General features: G+C 38.7%; 1 protein-coding gene across 2 annotated transcripts; it reads right to left on the bottom strand.

The window, feature by feature from the left end:
• Positions 1-3,759: 3,759 nt before the first annotated feature.
• On the bottom strand, positions 3,760-12,978 carry LOC137047599 (NACHT, LRR and PYD domains-containing protein 12-like). 2 transcript variants are annotated; one of them, XR_010899210.1, is made up of 8 exons: positions 12,912-12,978; positions 11,026-12,822; positions 10,475-10,648; positions 8,213-8,386; positions 6,995-7,168; positions 6,695-6,868; positions 5,617-6,138; positions 3,760-5,504 (listed from the first exon to the last, which is right to left on the bottom strand). XR_010899210.1 is itself a non-coding variant. In XM_067425384.1 (7 exons), the coding sequence occupies exons 1-7, from the start codon at positions 12,926-12,928 to the stop codon at positions 6,132-6,134; spliced, it is 2,517 nt and encodes an 838-aa protein (XP_067281485.1). In that variant the 5' UTR covers positions 12,929-12,978; the 3' UTR covers positions 3,760-6,131. The 2 variants fall into 2 exon arrangements, 1 of the variants encoding a protein (XP_067281485.1); XM_067425384.1 differs by having other exon boundaries at positions 3,760-6,138.
• Positions 12,979-20,013: the final 7,035 nt, after the last annotated feature.

Genomic DNA, 20,013 nt, shown 5'->3' with positions numbered 1-20,013 from the left:
CTGTTTTAAGAGAGTTATTTTATTGCATAACAGTCTAGTACGATACTTCACTGCGAAGAAATGCAATGTAAACAAAGGAATAACCATACAAATAACAACGTTATTGTTTCGTTGGATTTTTCTCTCCATTTAATCTGGAACTTTTAGCAGTGGATGCGTGTGTGACTCGTTATTACAACACCACTGGTAGGTACTCTGTTTTTTCTTATTCATGTTTTGATGTGTATTGCTTACATAAATGCCAAAATAAATTCGTTATAAGCTTTTTATGGAAAGGCAGCGGGTTGTCGATAGTGCTTGAAGGTTAGATCTTTAGAATGATGTATAGTTTGTCAAGATTAATGATGTTTTTGTATGTTACATTTATTCATTAACATTGCACATTTCTAGCCACTTGGGGACAATATTCAGGTTAAGGAAACTCATATTAATGTTGAAAAACCTCATAACATAAAAATGTAATGCCATGGGACCTTTAACCCCAATAGGTCTGCACAGTTTTGGCACCCTTTAAAAGTTTTGACATGTTCTGACATGTTGTGCTTTTTTCAGTTGATTATACACATATTAATGGAAAAGGTTTCTGGGTGCCCTTGCCAGGAATCCCAAAGAGAAGAGTGTTACAATAATCCAATATCGAGGAGACAAAGGCATGAACGAGTTTCTCAGCATCATGAAGGGTGAGTGAGGGACGGAGTCTGGCTATATTCCTGAGGTGACACAAAAATGTTTAGCACAAATATTTAATGTGGGCCTCAAAGGTTAAGTGTGGATCAAACCTAACACCGAGATTAACCCAGATTATGGTGGATGATCTGATCTGATGAGGGAACCAATGAGGATGGCTTCTGTCTTAGAGCTGTTTAGCTGGAGAAAGTTGTAGTTTATCCACATCCATCCCACAGACAGGCAGAACGTGATGATGATGATGATGATGATGATGATGATGATGATGATGAATCAGTGTCAATTTTTAGATATATTCGTGTATCATCAGCATAGCAGTTAAATGAAATTCCCAAGCGACTGATGACTTTAGAGAAAGGGAAGCAACTCTACTTCATGCATCCTTTTTATCAACACTTGAGTGTGTGTATGTTTCATAAAGAAAGGCAACATTTTAAACAAAAAGTTGAGAAAAATCGCATTTTTGTCAATAACACCTTGATCGGATTCAGAACGATGATCAAAACATAGATGGAGTCGATTGAGTCCATCAACACCCCCAAAGCTTCACAGTAGTTTCCTCTTCCTGGGTTCTACATTTCATTCAGTAACGTCAGGCAGTTTTAATTTACATGCTGTTTAATGTTTGATGATCTCTTTTTACATTTGCGCAAGCAATCTATCGCTTGTTTCAGCTTCTTTTTCTCTTGTATTTTGATCCAGAGATTCTGTACTAGAAGATGTGTCATAGCGCCCTCTAGCGTATAACAGTGAAAACATGAATAGCTGGAAAAAGTAAAGTAGATTTTAAGTAAATTCCTATGTACACTATCAGTGGACTACCTTACACAAAAATTAAGGTACACTGAATTAGGAACATTGTTTTATATCAATATTCTAATCAATATTTTCAAACAATGTAAGTTTAATAAGACTGCTACGTATGTAAAAGATTTTTAATAGGCTACTCAATCAAAAGATTAAACACAATTACGAGCCATGTATACTTTGAATATTTAATTATAAGTTTATGTATATCTCGATCAAAAGATTTAGTACAAGTATAGGCCAAATATACTTAGACTTTTTGTCACAGTTCATGGATTCCCTGTCTCACTCTTGGGTGCGTGTTGAATGTAGGTGAGGGCGGAGCCTGGGATTGGCTCATCACGCACCTGTGGCTGATCACCTGCACCAGCTGCAACTCATCACCTTCACCCTATTTAGTCTCTCTGTTTCTCTCTTGTCTTTGTCAGAGCGTTGTTGGATGTTTCCCCTTGTGTCTCCGTGTTGGTTGTCGTTTCCCCCTTCCGTGAAACGCTGGATCCCTTCCCGGATTACCTCTACCGATCTCCCGAGTCACAGCTGCTCACAGCCTGCCCGTGTCGCCAACAGAGCCTCTCTCACTGCTCCGTCTTATCCAGACTTCATCAGTGTTCTGAGTTTTGTCTTCTGTGACACTATCTGTCAAATAAACTGAGTTACTTGCTATTGAATCCTGCCTCCGTGAATTTGTTACACTTTTCTGTCAGTATAAGTCAAGTATACTTACGCGCAATTAAGTATATTTCAGAGAAGTACATAAAAAGTAGACTGAAAGATAAAAGAAGTATACTAATAGAACACTTAAATTAGCTTATTTTTCATAAGGGCTGTTTAGACAGGTGAGACCAGCTCTGATTGTTATGCCTTCCTCTTTCATATTCTATTTAGGATCTGTATTGTGTTCCATATTGCACTCTTTCTTTTAACATAGAATAAAAACAAATAAGTATTTAATGTACAAAATTACATACTCTCTGTCAGACGTACAAGATGAACAATTTCAGAGAAAAAGGTACATTTTTTAATGCTCACCATAATCTGGACTGTCCAAACAAAAGCATAATGTTTTTGAAACTTGTAAAGTTGACAGTCTGCCCTGTGTTTTAAAGAATTTAAAAGTCTAATTTAAGTGGAGACTGATTAAGACAGATTCTGTTATAAATACATATACAGTATATATTACTTATAAGATTATAGACTATAAACAATTGTGAGTTTCTAGTAACATTCTCATGTCTCTCTTATTAATTTAAATGTGTTTATCTCCTCTGATTCTCCATCTAGTTTGAGTGATTATGGGCTACATACAGACGCTTCTGGCACTGGAGACAAACTAGTGACAGCTGTACAGACATCCACAAATGACCTGCAGGAAACAGCAGTTTGTTGAAATATATTTATCTGCAGATATTGTAGTAATCTCTACTTGAGCATTTGCTCAAATTAAAGTCATTAAAATTGAACTGACATGGCAATTTATTTAACAAAAATAAAAAGATATAATAAAATATTTGTTTTGTTGTTGCATTTTTACAGGCTATACAGATATGATAAGTATTGCACAGCGAATGATTTATGTGAACAATCATTCTTCACTCTTACACACATGCGTGATTTTCATAAAGCATGTGTGAAATCAGTCCAATGGGGTGGCAACATTGTGGGAGAAATCGGCCTCCTATCGAGTACATAGTGCACAAACCTCACATTATTCCTCGATAGTTGGCCATAAAGAATGTGGACATGGGGTGATGCCTTGTGAGCTATCTCTTCCCTCAGTCTGCATCATTCCTAAATGCCCAAATGCCAGGGCAGAACCTCTTCGGCTTTGGTGGGCAAAGCATATGCAGCTTCTGGTCAGGCTGTCGCTTGCCTTCACACTATGAGCTTGCAGCAAGCCTATCAGGCAGATTATGAGACCTTGATGAGGACGACGGAATTGGCCCTGATGCAGTCACAGAATTGTGTTGGGCCACAGATATTTCTTTCCAGGCCACCACGGACAGGTCCATCAGTCAAGATTAGGGTTGGGTATCGTTTGGGTCTTTTACAATTCCAGTGCCAAACCGGTACTTTTAAAACAGTACCGGTCCCTAAACGGTGCCTGAACCAATACTTTTTTTTTGTTAAAGAGCCACAAACGACGTTGGATGATATTAAATAATGGATTTTTATTGATTTTTTTTTATTCTTTAAATTTAACAATTTATTAAAAGTTTAAAGTATACTTAAATATATAAATAGATACAATACACAATTTACTTAAATTCACAGTAAAAGCTAAATCCACCTAACCCAACTACAATAGGTCTAATTTAACACTAAATAACAGCACTAATACTAGTGATATTACAGCACTAATAACAGGGAAGTAGTCTGTAGTCTTGGTCTGCTACAAACCAGCTTCAGCTCAGCATTATTTTGCATTAATATGACCATATTTACTGGCTAAATATTTTAGAACACATCGCCTTATTGTTTCCATGGGAACGCGTCGTGCATCTCACATGACACAGAGCAACCGCAAAAGTGCTGTATGACAGCTCAGCCATATCGGTTTATTTTTTTTATTTTTATTTTTAGTCAAAATATTCACAAACTTGTTACCTATGTCATGAGCTATCTGATATTTTGATTTTCAAATATGTGTAAGTGAATCTGTTTTGTCATAATGCTCATGTTGGTTGACCTACAATGCGTGATGGGAGCCGCCATGTTAGTTTGCGCCTCAGAGATTGGATCTGTCGGATTTTAATCCTGGAAATTCACCCTCGTCTCACGAAATACATGAAAGTAAGTGACCGGTGAACTTGGAGAAGAATAGAGTAAACAATATAGTAACTTATATAATGCGTGTCTGATATGAATAAAACACAGTCAAATTATAACTGTCAGAAAGGATTGTTATTGCCACTTCCATAGACATCAGTGTGTTTTTTCTGCTACTTATGTGCATTTAAATGTCTGAAACCTAAAATAAACATGATGTGGTGAAATCACTGAATCGCTGTGATATGTGACGAACTCTGAGTGTGTGAGTCTCTGGCTCAGCGCCAGCCAAAGCGAAAGCACGTTTGATGGCGCTGAAATGAGGAACCAAAATCTGCGTTCTGATTTGGTCCGGTACATACCGGTTGTATAGGTACCGGTGCTATATTGGCACCGGATTTCGGTACCCAACTCTAGTCATGGTATAGTATATACAGTTCTGGTATTCTACAGTTCTGATACAGTTCTGGTTGACACAGAAAGGCATATTTGGTTGGATTTATGTGCTATTAAAGAGAAAGACAAGAACTTCCTTTTGTACGCCCTGCTTCCTTTGGTACACCCAGCCTCATTGGCAACACTGGTGCTCTCAACCGCAGACTTTGAGGAGTAAGGTGGATCTAAGGACTGATGGATGTCTTTCTTCAATCTTTTACCACCACCCAGAGCTGAGAAAACTGAAGTGGAGAGTTTTCACTTCTTGATGCAGTGGTCGTCAGCTGGGCCCAGTTAACTGCCCTGTTTGTACAGTGCTGGAGTTCCTGCAAGAGTGATTCACTGCAGAGTTATCCCCATCCACTTTAAAGGTATATGTGGCAGCCATAGCTGCTTACCTTCTTTTGGGTCTTTAGGGAGAGACCCTTTGGTAATATGTTTCCTCCGTGGCATGTTGAGGCTGAGGCCTGCAGTACGCAGTAGGGTACGGGCATTGGCTCTCGCCGTGCTTCTTCAAGGCCTATCCCTGGCCCCATTTGAGCCTATTGAAGAGGTTCCAGTCACATTTTTGACTCTCAAAATGTTGTTCCTCTTAGCTATCACTTCTCTTAAAAATATAGATTTGCAAGCTCTGTAGGTTGTCCCTTTATGCCTGGATGTTGTGACTGGCATGGTAAAGGCATTCCTTCATCCTAGACCAGGTTACATTCCTATTGTGTTGCAGGCTTTATGTCTTCCTCCATTCCAGGACGTCCACAGAGCTGAACTGTTTGTCTGTTGTGGGCCTCCTAATAAAGGGTCCCCACCATCTAAGGAGAGCATGAGCAGGTGATTAGTTGAGGCCATCTCTCTTGACTATGAGTCAGCCGGACTGCCTTCCCCTTTAGCAGCCTGAGCCCACTCTACTAGGAGTATGGTTACCTCAAAGGCTCTTCTTTCAGGAGTTTCACATTTCAGGATATTTTTGATGCAGCAGGCTGGTCATCATGACCTGGACTTCGGTTCTACAACAGGGGCTCAGGTGCTCTTAGTGCTTTCTTCATGATTTCACACTAGATAGACACTTGTCATTATGGCGGCATGGGTATAGACGTTCACACAACATCAATCGATGCAACTTAAATTCCCTTGAAAGGGAATACCTTGGTTTATGACCGTAACCTTTGTTCCCTGAAGGGAGAACAAGACACTGCATCACCGTGCCATACCTCCTGTGTGCCAGTCAGTGACTTGCTTCAGCCTATTAGAAGTGTGATACTGTTTGGGCATTCTTTAGCTTATAGTTTCCTGGTTTGTGACATCATTCTGTAAAGTTACTCAAACACACTTGTGTGATGATCACTATGGGTGTGTGTCTGTTGATTCTGTTGAATGTGATGTGTCTGTAGTGGCTCTTTATTCGCCATCAGCTGATCCAGAGAAGGTCAGACTAACATCTAAAACCTGTAGGTAAAACACAGACAGAATAAACATTGTGTGTGACATTATTGCATTATCCACTTTAGAACAAATAAAAGAAACTACTAAGCCTATTAAAAGAGTGATTATAATATATCACTATGACACATGATTGTTAACGCTGTTTTTAAACATTCAGATTTTGATTTTGCATCCAAATCACCATGAATGATGATCCTTGACACTTATCTATAATCCTATATGACTGTCCTCTTTCTGTCATTGGGTCAGTTTTATTTATGATAGAAAGTATAAATATAAATATGTGCCATTATCTTCTAGCATGACTGACATTCTCTCAAAATACATAATTTAGGGATACCAAGACAATTATGAAAGCTAAAGATTGGAACTTTTGAATTAAACTTTAAGATACAATTGTTATTACTGTATAAACTATTTAAAAAACAAACTCCTATTAAACATATTTATAGTTTGTAAGTCACTGTTACCTGGAAAGGAAGAACATAAGAAGAAAGAAGAAGAAAAAGAAGAAAATAAATTAGTTAAAACATTAAATGTTTTGATCATAACTACTCACAGAAGTGTATGTAGTTTATAATGCGGATCATCCTTCAGATCAGAGAGTGGCTTTACTCCTGAATCTCCTAGTTTATTCCTTGTCAGATCTAGTTCTCTCAGGTGTGAGGGGTTTGATCTCAGAGCTGAAGCCAGAGCAGCACAACCTTCAACTGTAACACCGCAATCACTCAACCTGTAGAGAACAGGCACTATTTACTTTATTCAGGTAATTTGTAAATCTAAGTTTTTGTTTGAATTTTGTTCGTTATTCACCACAAGGAAAATGAAGGAGGATGTTGACACATTTTAACAACCTTACCACAGTTTCTCCAGTTTACAGTGAGGATCCTTCAGTCCAGCAGAAAGCAGTTTCACTCCCAAGTCTTTTAGTTTATTCAATGAAAGACTAAATTTTCTCAAGTGTGAGGGGTTTGATCTCAGAGCTGAAGCCAGAGCAGCACAACCTTCATCTGTAACATCACAATCAATCAACCTGTAGAGAACAATGACACTTTTCAGTCTCAGTTCAGGATCTACAGCTCAGATAAGGAACTTCACAATCAGAAAGAGAGACTATTCTTTTAAATGGGGCAATTTGTAGAAAAAAATCCTAAAACCCAGAGGAATGTAGGTGTGAGACTGAAGTTTGGAGGAATTAAACAGGTTTCATTTCTGTCAAACATTTAAAACAATTGAAGATTGTTTTAGAAGAATGTGGAAACATATTGTGGATGATTAATATGTATATTTTTTATTTCATGTATTTGTTTATTTTAAACATTTTAAAGAAAGTTTAAAGATTGAGGTTTTAATTCACACTGAGCTTGTGCTCAAACTTTAATGTACGAACCAACATCATCACCAAAACATCCTGCCTCTGCTCTTCCTCATGTCCCCCTATCCCATGATCTATACCTAAGTCACATAAGGTATACCAGTTGATCTACTGCATATCAACCGTATATGATATCAACACAGGGAATAGTGAATGAGGGTTATTTCAGATTCAGCCATGCTGGCCTGCTGAATCGGAACCAGATGACAATGAAAATTAGGCAAGTATTACCCTCATGTATAATATTACAGCTGTTTGAGCGTGTGTGCACGCACAGTGCATAGATGTATGCGTGTGTGTGTGTGTGTGTGTGTGTGTGTGTGTGTGTGTGTGTGTGTGTGTGTGTGTGTGTGTGTGTGCGTTTGTGCGTGTGCACGCAGTGCATGGATGTGTGTGTGCATTCCGATCTGTTGGGGTGTGTGTAATAGCAGAAGGTGTGTAATAAGCCAAATAATATATATTCAAATAGCTCTCATAACAAAATAAACCTGACAGGGTGATAAGGACCGAGCTCAAAACAGAGAAGTCTTGTATCACCCTAAATGCTAGCCACTCTGTATCCATTACACATAAGTATTAGTACGTAAAAACTGTGCAAAAATTTTAAAAAATCTAATGAAGATTAAACTAAATGAAAATGATTTGAATCCTCCATATGAAAAATAAATGGAGGTGGTTGCTGTCACATTTATACATTCTCACCCCAGTGTTTCCAATTTACAGTGAGGATCCTTCAGTCCATCAGATAGCAGCTTCACTCCTGAGTCTCTTAGTTTATTTCCAGTCAGATCCAGTTTTCTTAGGTGTGAGGGGTTTGATCTCAGAGCAGAAGCCAGAGCAGCACAACCTTCATCTGTGACACCACAATAACTCAACCTGTAGAGAACAATGGCACTCTTCAGTCTCTCAGTTCAGGATCTATAGTTCAGATAAGCAGGAACTTCATATTTTGAAAGAGAGACTTTATCCATGGCACCATTAACATGTCCAGTCTAAGGTTCAGACCCACTTTTACATGCTGATTGAATTGGTTAGTCTCAATAACATAAAAGTTAAAAAAAAATGCTATGTATCACCCAATTATGTTTACACCATCATAGTTTGTAAACTTCAGGATGACATATTTTTAGTTTTCGTCTTTTATTGTATATAAAAGTGCCCCTCCTATTCAACTAAATTGCTTAACACAGCTATTCAGATAACACCCAGTTATACTTAATAATAATAATAATAATTTGTTTAATTTATATAGCGCTTTAAAAGGCAATCAAAGTGCTTTACATTGAAGAGGGAACCACCACCAATGTGCAGCATCCACCTGGCTGATGCAACGGCAGCCATATTGCACCAGAACGCCCACCACACACCAGCTGATTGGTGGAGAGGAGATGAAGCCAATCAGGATATGGGGATGATTAGGAGGCCATGATGGACAGGGGCCAAAGGGGGCAAATTTGGCCAAATTTTACCCCCCTACTCTTTTTACGAAGGACATCCTGGAATTGTTAATGACCACAGTCAGGACATTAGTTTAACTTCTCATCTGAAGGACGGTGCTCTTTGTCAGTATAGTGTCCCCATCACTATACTGGGGTGTTAGGACCCACACAGACCAGAGGGTGAGCACCCCTGCTGGCCTCACTAACACCTCTACCAGCAGCTCCTGGTTTTCCCAGTTGGCCTCCCATCCAGGTACTGACCAGGCTCAGCCCTGCTTAGCTTCAGTGGTGATACAGGCTACAGTGTGATATGGCTGCTGGTATACTTATCTCTATTGCCTAATGACTACAGTCCCATTGACTCTCTGTCCAAATGCATTGATAAAGTTAACAATTGGATGTGCCAAAACTTTCTTCAGTTAAACAAAGACAAAACTGAATCATTGCATTTGGGCACAAAGATGAAATGATCAAAAAAAATCAAAAGACAGGAAACTTGGTGTGATTTTAGAGTCAGACCTGAGTTTAAATAGACATATAAAACAATAACTAAATCACATACTATCATCTGAAAAATATTGCAAGAATTAGATGTTTTGTTTCCAGGCAAGACTTAAAGAAACTTGTTCATGCTTTCATTACCAGAAGGGTGGATTATTAAAATGGACTCCTTACTAGCCTTCCCAAAAAGACTATGAGACAGCTTCAGCTCATACAGAATGCTGTGGCCAGGATTTTGAGCAGAATCAGAAAATATGAACATATCACAGCAGTCTTCAGGTCCTTGCACTGGCTTCTGGTTATATTTAGAATTGATTTTAAAATCCTGTTACTTTAGCCTCTTTAAAGAAATGCAAGGTGCGAGGACAGATGATCCATTTAGATCTGTTCTGACGTTTAGAACAGTATAGCCTTGGTGGTTCCAAGAAGATTTGTCTGCAAGGGTACTGTTGAAATGCACAGGTACCTGACAAATATCAATAGTGAAATCGTGAACCTGACTCTCCATTTTCTTCCACTCCAGATAAGGGTGATTCAAGGGTTTTTTTTCCGGGGGATTTTTTCTTATGAATATTTTTATTCAATTTCTGTGTAAAGCACTTTGAATTGCAATTGTGTATGAAATGTGCTATGTAAACATTTTTCCTTGCTTTGCCTTGCCTGTATCATTCTATGGCAAACAGGACGAGGCAGAGAGCCGCGAGAATGAGCAAGGCCGCTGGTGTGATTGCTAATGAGCTCCACCTGCGCACCATACTGGTCTTGTATCTTACAGATGAGCTACAAGAGCATAAAAAGAGGATTTACGACAGTGAAGGACGTTATGTTCGGTTTATGTGTGTGCGGCAGTCATCCGTGAGGGCCGGCCACTTTTACTTTTATTTTGTGTTCTTTTATGTTATGATAATTAAAGAGTGTTTAAACATTCACCGGTTTCCACCTCATTCTTCCCTGAACAGCATACAGCGTAGGGATTAATTAATCCCAATAGGAAGAGAATGAGTATAATTCTCCACAATCTTACCACATTGTTTCCAGTTTACATCGAGGATCCTTCATTCCATCAGAGAGCAGCTTTACTCCTGACATTGCTAGTTTATTTCCAGACAGATTCAGTTCTCTCAGGTGTGAGGGGTTTGATCTCAGAGCTGAAGCCAGAGCAGCACAACCTTCATCTCTAACACCACAACCAATCAACCTGTAGAAATTAAAGGTGCATGATGAACTGAAACCAGCTGCAATTATCCTAATCATACATCATCAATATATAGAAAAATACACTGCTAAAGACACTGTTGCTGTTTGCTGTCAGTTTTGATCCCCTCCACATTCAATCCTTCATCACACCTTACACACTGACCACAACAATCTTACAATCATCCAGCTCTCACAGAGACACACAAAAACCTCCTCAGCTGCTTTAGTAAGTGTGTCTCACACACTCTCCTGCTCAATGCCCGTCATGGGATTATGAGAAAACTTCCCTTTTTTGTTGCTTTGGTTCAAAAGCACATGCTAAAATCATAAATCTTATCATGTTTTATCAGTGTAGTGATTGTTGTCAGAGTGACTTACTGAACTGATCTGGATTCTTTAACCACAGGCAGCAACTTCTGAAGAACTTTATCTGCTGTATTTTGTGCTCCAATAAACTTTTTTACATCAAAAACATCCATTTGCTGCTCTGATGTCAGCAACACATAAACCAGAGCTGACCACTGTGAAGAGGAGAGTGTGGTTTCTCCTATTTTTCCAGATTTCAGATAATGTTGGATCTCCTGCATCAGTGAATCATCACCCAGTTCATTCAGACAGTGGAACAGATTGATGGATCTCTCTGGAGAGGGATTCTTTCTGATCTTCTGTTTGATGTATTGAACTGTTTCCTCTTTGTTGTAGGAGTAGCTTCCTGTCTGTGTCAGTAGTTCTCGTAAGAGAGACTGGTTGGACTCCAATGAGAGACCCAGAATGTAACGCAGGAAAAGGTCCAGATGTCCATTATTACTCTGTAAAGCCTCATCCACAACTCTTTGATGCAGATCAGTTAATGAATGATATTTTTTCCTGTTTAAAACCTTAGACAACAAATTTGGTTTGGTGATTTGGACAAACACATTTCTGTTCTTGTTTATGGAGTAAATGTGTGCATATAAAGCTGCTAAATGTTCCTGGATGCTCAGATGAACAAAGCAGAAGACTTTCCCCTGATACAAGCCCATCTCCTCTCTGAAGATCTGAGTGCACAATCCTGAGTACACTGATGCTTCTGTCACATCAATGCCACACTCTCTCAGGTCTTCCTCATAGAAGATCAGGTTGCCTTTCACAAGCTGCTGGAAAGCCAGTTTCCCTAGTTTTAGAATCATGTCTTCATCTTTCACTTTCTTCTCATAGTCCTTCTCATGTTTGATGTTGGTCTGAATGATCAGGAAGTGTGTGTACATTTGAGTGAGAGTCTTGGGGATCTCTCCTCTCTCCGCTTCACTCAACATCTTCTCTAGAACAGTGGCTGAGATCCAGCAGAACACTGGGATGTGGCACATGATGTGGAGACTCCTTGAGGACTTCAGGTGTGTGATGATTGTATTGGCCAGACCCTGATCACTGATCCTCTTCCTGAAGTATTCCTCCTTCTGTGGGTCATTGAAGCCTCGTACCTCTGTCACTCGATGGACACACTCAGAGGGGACGAGATCAGCTGCTGCTGGTCTGGAGGTGATCCAGATGAGAGCAGAGGGAAGCAGATTCCCCTTAATGAGGTTCATCAGCAGCACGTCCACTGAGGCTGGTTCAGATATATTACACAGTTTCACTTTGCTCTTAAAGTTCAGAGACAGACGACACTCATCCAGACCATCAAAGATGAACAACACTTTATATTGATCACTGGATATTTCCATTTCTTTTGTTTCAGGGAAAAAGACATGAAGAAGATCTGAAAGACTGAGTGTTTTGTCCTTCATCAAGTTGAGCTCTCTGAAAGGAAGTGGAAATATGAGCTGGACATCCTGATTCTCTTTCCCTTCAGCCCAGTCCACAATGAACTTCTGCACAGAGACTGTTTTTCCAATGCCAGCGACTCCTTTTGTCAGCACAGTTCTGATGGGTTTGTCTTGTCCAGGTAAAGGTCTAAAGATATCATTGCATTTGATTGGTGTGTCCTCTGTTGCTGCTCCCCTAGATTGTGTCTCAATCTGTCTCACCTCATGCTCATTATTGATCTCTCCACTTTCACTCTCTGTGATGTAGAGCTCTGTGTAGATCTCATTCAGGAGTGTTGGGTTTCCCTGCTTTGCTCTTCCTTCAAACAGACACTGAAACTTCTTTAGCAGATTTGATTTAAATGGGCTTTGTGCCAGTTGAGAATCATGACTGAAAGATTAAATAAAATATTCAAATGTAAATAAAAGAGGTAAAAATGTTAGCAAAAAATGATTTATATCTAGACATAAATGTTGTACCTCAGATTAGATGACATGTGTCTTCTCCTAAATTTTCCCAGAGTGTCCACTGACTGTTCACTGATTATGGAAAAATATGGACAGAACAGAGGCAATACAATTGAGTAGAAAAAAAAGATAAGAATTCATATAGTTATTCACCTCAAGCAGAGGTCCTGGCCAAAAATGTTAACGTTTAAACAAAAAAAAATCATAAATGAAAAACTACATTTATATATCAACCAGTTTATCAACCTGTTTATCTATCTATGAAAGGCTGTACCTCAGATCAGTTGATGTGTTTTCTCTTAAAGGGTTACTTCAGTGATTAGCATATGGCTTTCTATCAGTACAAACCCTGCAGTATATTCGAATGAACTTGACGAGCGTTTTGACTTTATTAGAATAGAGAATACAGCAGAATAAAGAAAAGTGAGGAAAATAAGGTATTTATTTTATGTAGAGTTGACATTAATGTAATAAAGACAATATATGGATGGTATATTTTGTCAATGTTTTTTTCTTCTTCTAATGTATTACTTTGCACTGTTTTCATTTTACATTCAGCAACGCTGCAAATGCTATGTCAATGCAAATATAAAAAAATATTTATCATGAAAAAAAGACTTTATAACTGAAAAATTGAAATGGTCAGAATGTCTCGGTTACGTCTGTAACCTTAGTTCCCAGAGTGGTGATGCAGCGGTTTCATGCCCACCTGTGGCATAGTCTTAAGAGGCAAGCACCCGAGACCCCGGAGTAGCATTAACATCTAATTCGTAGAACCCGATGAAAGTGTGTGATGATGACCAGTCTGCCCCATCACAAACGTCTTGGAGGGAGGCCCCTGCCAGAAGTGCCTGAGAGGTGGCCATAGTCCTAGTGGAGTGGGACCGTACAGCAAAAGGAGAAGACTGACCGGTGTTCAGTTTTCCTCCAGAGGGTAGCTCTGTGGACATAAGCATCAAGTGCCGAATGGGACAAAGCAGATTCAGTCTTGGTCTGATGTCGCAAAGGGAGGAGGACAGAAGGCCTGGAGCACAATAGGTCTCACCGGATTGGTGAGGACCTTGGGAATATACCCGGGCCTTGGAGAGAGAAATTCCTTGGCCATACCCGGGGCAAATTCCAAGCACAAGGGTGCAACAGAGAGGGATCTGTTGATGTAGATCTCCTATTCTTTTCAAGGAAGAGTAAGCAAGCAGAAAGATGTTTTTAGCATGAGAAAATTCTCAGAGACTTCCTTGAGTGGCTCAAAAGGAGCCTCGGTAAGGCCTTGAAGGATAATTGATAAGTTCCAGACTGGCAACCTGGTGTGTCACTAGTAACTCGTTTTCTCAAAAAGATGAAACACCACCCAAAGGAGTGTGGTAAGCTGCTATGGCCACCACGTGCACCTTTAATGTGGAGGGGGTTAACCCAGTGGAGAATCTGTCCTGCAGGAACTCCAGCACTGTGCTCACAGGGAAGTTAACTGGATCCGATGGGCGACCTCTACACCATAATGTGAAGAGTCTCCACTTCAGAGTGTTTGGAGAACAGAGAGTCTCCACTCCTGCTATTGCAGCACTTTATGGGCCAGATTTACAAAAAGGCAATTTAGCGTGAGAGCGCAATTACATAAAAACACTGATGGGCGTGGACAGTTCTGCGCATGATGTACTGACGATGTGCAAATTATTGAACACATATGCAGCGCAATCTACCATTTAGCATCTGTTTTAAGACATGCTTTTTTGTGAGATAAATAATGGTGCAAACAATAGTAAACTGATGAGTGCAAACCTTCGTAAATCACCTTGCGTAATTAATTAAAAAACTTTCCTCCCACAAATGTATTGTAAAATTTTTACCACAGATCAGTTGATGTGTGTTTTCCCTCAAATGTTATTGGCTCTATTAGAGACATGTCACTCTTCATGGACACACAGCTGGGCTCCGGTGAGATTGATCTGTCACCCTCACATTGACTTTAGTAGAATATAGATACAGAATAGAGAGACAAGAATCAATTTGGTTGATTTGACATTAAATAAAATTCTGCATGAGAAGACTTTCTATCATTAAAAGCATAAGACAGTGTGTTGAAGAGTGATGAGACTGTCCAAGGATAATGTCATAAATCTTCTAGCTGTCAACTGTATCTGTGTGTCTTTGGACAATGTTTAAAGACCCTGAGTGGCTCCAAATACTGTATATCCAGCAACAGAATATGATAGAGACAACAGATCACTATACCAACCCCTGGCAAATTATGAGAAGAAAATGTGTCTTCTATAACATTAAGATCATATGAAGATTGAAGTACCTGCATCCTGGAGAAGAATCTCCATCTCTGAATGTGTGTGTGTCGTCCATGATTCATTCAGTCTTCGTGAGCTGCTCGGGTACAGAGACACTCATTCACACACACTCAAATACAATACATTTAATTTTTCATTGGATCTGCAATCATGTTAATGAATGCTGAGAACTGGTCTCATCTGAATCAGCAGATTCTCTTGTTCAGTCAGATATGTAACGTTTGCTCCAGTATTTTATCTGTGTGTTTATAACAGAAATATCTCGGCTGAACAGACTGAAGTTTGTAACACTAGAGTTTAATGTTCTTCCACTGAAGCCTCAAATATTGTACAAACGGGACAGTTTACTGTAAGTCCACATTTAATACATCTGTAAATCTGACTAACATGCACAGATATCTGATCAAGATTTTTTTGTTAGTGGTTTAAAAAACACAAATATTCAATTGAAATGCTTGAAATATTTCAGTAATCAGTCGCCCCACAGCGTCCGGTGTTATTCTCAGCCTACTAGTGAAGGTTTTAACAGCACTTCATACTTCACACGGTCAAGCTCACATTCATTTACTCAGAAATTATATCAGTGTTAGTGTTCTATGTCCGCTGTTTTTGTGTCCTTCACCTGAGGCCTGTTAATTAGCTCCATCATGTGTTCTAGTATTGATACTCCTTGTTTCTTTCAGTCAGTCTCCGATCTCGTCAATGTTAAGGTGTGTTTTGTCATGTACCCTGAGTTTCACCTGTCTGTTTCTACTATTTGCATTAAAGTAATATTTCCTGGATTCCTTCATCATTGTGAGCTTCTGTGATTCAGCCACCCGTGAAAGATGTGAGACATGTAGCCAAAAAAAACTTCTGAAAAAATACAACCTCCCTCATCTACCATACTTATATATTTTTTAAAGTAATTAAAGTAAACTACACATCATTTGTTGGTTACCTTTATAGTTTTTCTTGGGGCTTGTGGAAGGTTGTGATAATTACAAGTAATGTTCACCAATCTGTACCAATAACTAATGTATATTTTTTAATTATTGACATATATGTCCAACACTGCCCAAAACATTTATAAGATTAATAAATGCATGTTTCTTGAAGTATTTCATGTTTGTTTTAAAATACTTAAAGAAAGTGTTTCATGGTTTCTTAAGTTAATGAGGAAGTAAAGCAGCTCACCTGACTAATGTTCACTCACCTGGATTAAATGTTAGGTTACTGGATCCCGACATGTCCATGGTTTCTCCTCAAGCGTTTCCCCACAACATAAAATCCAGTAGAGTCAACTAGAAATATTACTATTAAACACTGTAATGCTGTTTTTCTGAGTTTTTGAATCGTATTATGTCCTTTTGTAAAATGGCTCATGGTAAAACTCTGAAAATACCTTCCCTTCTGGAGGCAGAAGTTGGCAAACCAGCTGATCCTGTTCAGTTATGAGAGCGAGAGATTAGTACTAGTTTAGATCAGTAATCATTTGAATGGCTTTATGAGATTTTTAATCTCATGATTATTAATTATTTACAAATAAGATTTTTCTTTTTTGGATCCAGAGATTAGAGTATTTACTAATTTCAAGTAAAAGTTTTATAATAACATTACATTAATACTAGGGGTGTGCATTGGCACTGCCTTCACGATTCGATTCGATTACGATTCACCAGGTAACGATTCGATTCAATTCGATTCTACGATGCATTGCGATGCATCAAAATTCTACTGCACACAAAGCAAATTTTTCATCAGTCATGAGGCAATACAAGCAGATATTAAACAACAGGTTGTATTGGCTGCTATGTGTCTCCTGTATCTTTGACATAAAAGTTATTAAATAAAATAAAATGTAATTAAATAAAATTAAATAAAATGCAATTAACCCTTAAATGCATGACTGTTTCACCATTCTTACATATTCGTTAGCCACCCAGATCTATATTTAACATGGATAGACCTCTACCTGTCGTGATAATATATAAAACTCCCGATTTTAGAGTAACAGCTACAGAAGAATAAAATAAAACCTATTTCGTTACCTTTTGGAGCTTGGAAGGATTCAGTTTGAGCAGATGTTTAATACCTTCATCATATGACCTCGTCAGAGTTTACCAGTAGATTCAGCATCTGCGTCATATTCGCGATCTCGAGCATATTCTCCAAACTCATTTTCAACGTCTTCAAAATCAATATTTTGATCACTGACAGCTTCTTGACCACATCCATCATCAAGAGACAGTGACACTAACATGTGATTGTGTTTAGTACTTGCTCTCTGAAGTAAATCACTGAGCCATTTCAAGTTTTGCAGATTATAATTATTGTTTCGTTTTCTGTCAGAGGTAACTATGAGTGAAACGTCACTTCATCATTGGGTATCAGACATTGCCACCTTGTGGAATAAAGGGGAATTGCACATAATCGATTATGGCACTTTGCCGCATCGATGCTGAATCGTTCATGCCCCGCATCGCGATGCATCGCCGAATCGATTATTGTTGACACCCCTAATTAATCCATATACAGAAATCATTTAATTTCATTTGCACACTGAGTTATTATTTTCTGACATAATGAAGTATAATTCATTATGTGCAATATTTTGTTTGCCACTAGTACCTTACAATTACACATATGCACAAAGAAAATTTTAACAGCTCTTGCAAGACGGATATGCAAAAACATATAACTCAAATTTTAAAAAACTTTTTATTTTAACTGTTTTAAGTTTTAGTAACTTTTTACACAAAATGAACTCTTTTCTTTAATGTTTTCCTTTTGCTGACATTCTGTCATTCATCTTGCTCGATATTAATTGTCAATAAAAGCAAAGCTCTTTAAGCTTTGATTAAAAACAATTCAGCAGATAGAGACAGTGCAGTCGAGCGATAGTGTCTGTCTGAACCATGTCATCCAGGGACATAACATCATCTCCAGAAAAAGCAAACATCCCAACATCACGATCAGCATCAGAGAAGCTCAGAGCAGCAGGAGTCAGCTGATGTCTCAGGGGGGCGCTGTTCTACAACAACACACATCAGCATTAACATAGACAAACACTGGAGCTGACAGCCAGTCCAGCTTTACAGAAATATGATGTTTCACTCAGATATTATTCAGCAGCTTCAACTCTGTTTGAGAGCTCAAGATTGCAGAATTAGGCCAATGGTCTAAGTGGACAGAAAGAGAGAGACCTGCGGTCAGTGTGTGCTAGTGACGCTTGTTCTTACTGTTATAATGGAGTCTGGGTTTGGAGAAACACATGAGGAAATGAACATCAGAGATCAGCTGTTGTGACATCAGTACAGGAAATCTTTAAAGATCTTTATGTGAGGTGATATTAAAGTCACCAAAGTACCATAAAGGCAGCAGACAGGTCCAGTAGGATAATGCCGGATGATCTGTGTGTGAGTGTCGTAGAGAACTAGATGATGATGCTTCACACTTTATCAGTCAAATAGGTGTCAGTCATCAGCAGTCAGAGAAGAGGGAGAAGATGAAGGAAGATAGAGAGGAGAATGTGGTGAAGAATTTTCAGCTGTCTGAGGTGTGTCTGATTGTGTTCTGGTAGTAAGAGACCTTTAGCAGCAGAAACACTATACATCTCTGCAAGAGACCACTTAACATTGATTTCTCAATGTTAAGTGGTCTCTTAATTTATTTCAGAGCTGTATATAGCCTATAGTTGCCGCAGGAGAATGGTTGTATGTGGGGCTCTGTGGATCTGTAAGATTGAGATCTAGAGTTTCAGAAGAGATCTCAACTCAATTATTTATAAAGCACATTTGGAACCAAAATGCTTTAAAAAAAGTCAAGTCAAGTCAACTTTATTTATATAGTGCTTTTTACAATGCAGATTGTTTCAAAGCAGCTTCATGAAAAAGGAAAATATTGCAACAGAATTTGATTAGGCCGCTCTGGAGAAAACAGTGATGTCTTCTAGAACTCAAATAAAAGATTGGTATCAAAGAGCACACCGAGCACACCGAGCACAAGAGCACAAGTTCCTGACTGACAACAAGGATTTGACAGAGCAGCCATGAAGAGTTACATAGTTTTTTTTGTCCAATTATTAAAAAATATTTTTTTCTGAATTATGTTGCAGGAACTTACTAGTCATCCAATTTTTTATATTAGCTATGCATTCCCTTAATCTTGTGAATTGGTCAGTTTCGTCAGGGCATGAAGATATATAGTGCTGAGTATTGTCAGCATAACAATGAAAACTAACACCATGTTTCCAAATGATATCTGTGATACCATTCCAAATGATGCCCCGCAAGGCCTCTTTTTTCTTGAGTCCGCTTCTTTGCACAGTTTGCTACCATATTATCCAATGCCTTTAGCTCGTAATGACATTATCAGCGACATCTTATACCAATAACCCTTAGTGTAATTATGCCTCACTCTTCACAAGCGGACTGAAGCGAAGCACACTGCTCTCCTTTTCAAATCTCTTCTAGTCAGACAACCCTAACCAAAAATAATAATCAACAGATGCATAAGAAATATAAATATACAGTTGTAAAGAGAATAAAAAAAGAATAAAATGATGATGCTTAGATAAGATAAGGTGCAATCAGTGGGACGTACAGTGGCACAGAGCACGGTCTGTACAGCCATAACCGAACAATGTACAGAGATCACTAAGCTAGTCGCATCTAGATCAAAATGTCTAAAGCTGTTACATTCTCACTACTATTAGATAAAGTCGGGATGGGATGTGTGTCTCTAATTCTGAAATCTTCTCTGTCAGCCTGACTATCTCCTTACATTTATCTCATGTGAAGCCCTGTTCGCCAACCGGAGAAAGAAATACTAAACATGTA

The sequence above is a fragment of the Pseudorasbora parva genome, chromosome 19, assembly GCF_024679245.1.
Source record: "Pseudorasbora parva isolate DD20220531a chromosome 19, ASM2467924v1, whole genome shotgun sequence".
NCBI classification, from domain to species: Eukaryota; Metazoa; Chordata; class Actinopteri; order Cypriniformes; family Gobionidae; genus Pseudorasbora; species Pseudorasbora parva.
Note: the sequence above shows the minus strand (reverse complement) of the source record. Positions and strands in the feature narration are given on the sequence as shown.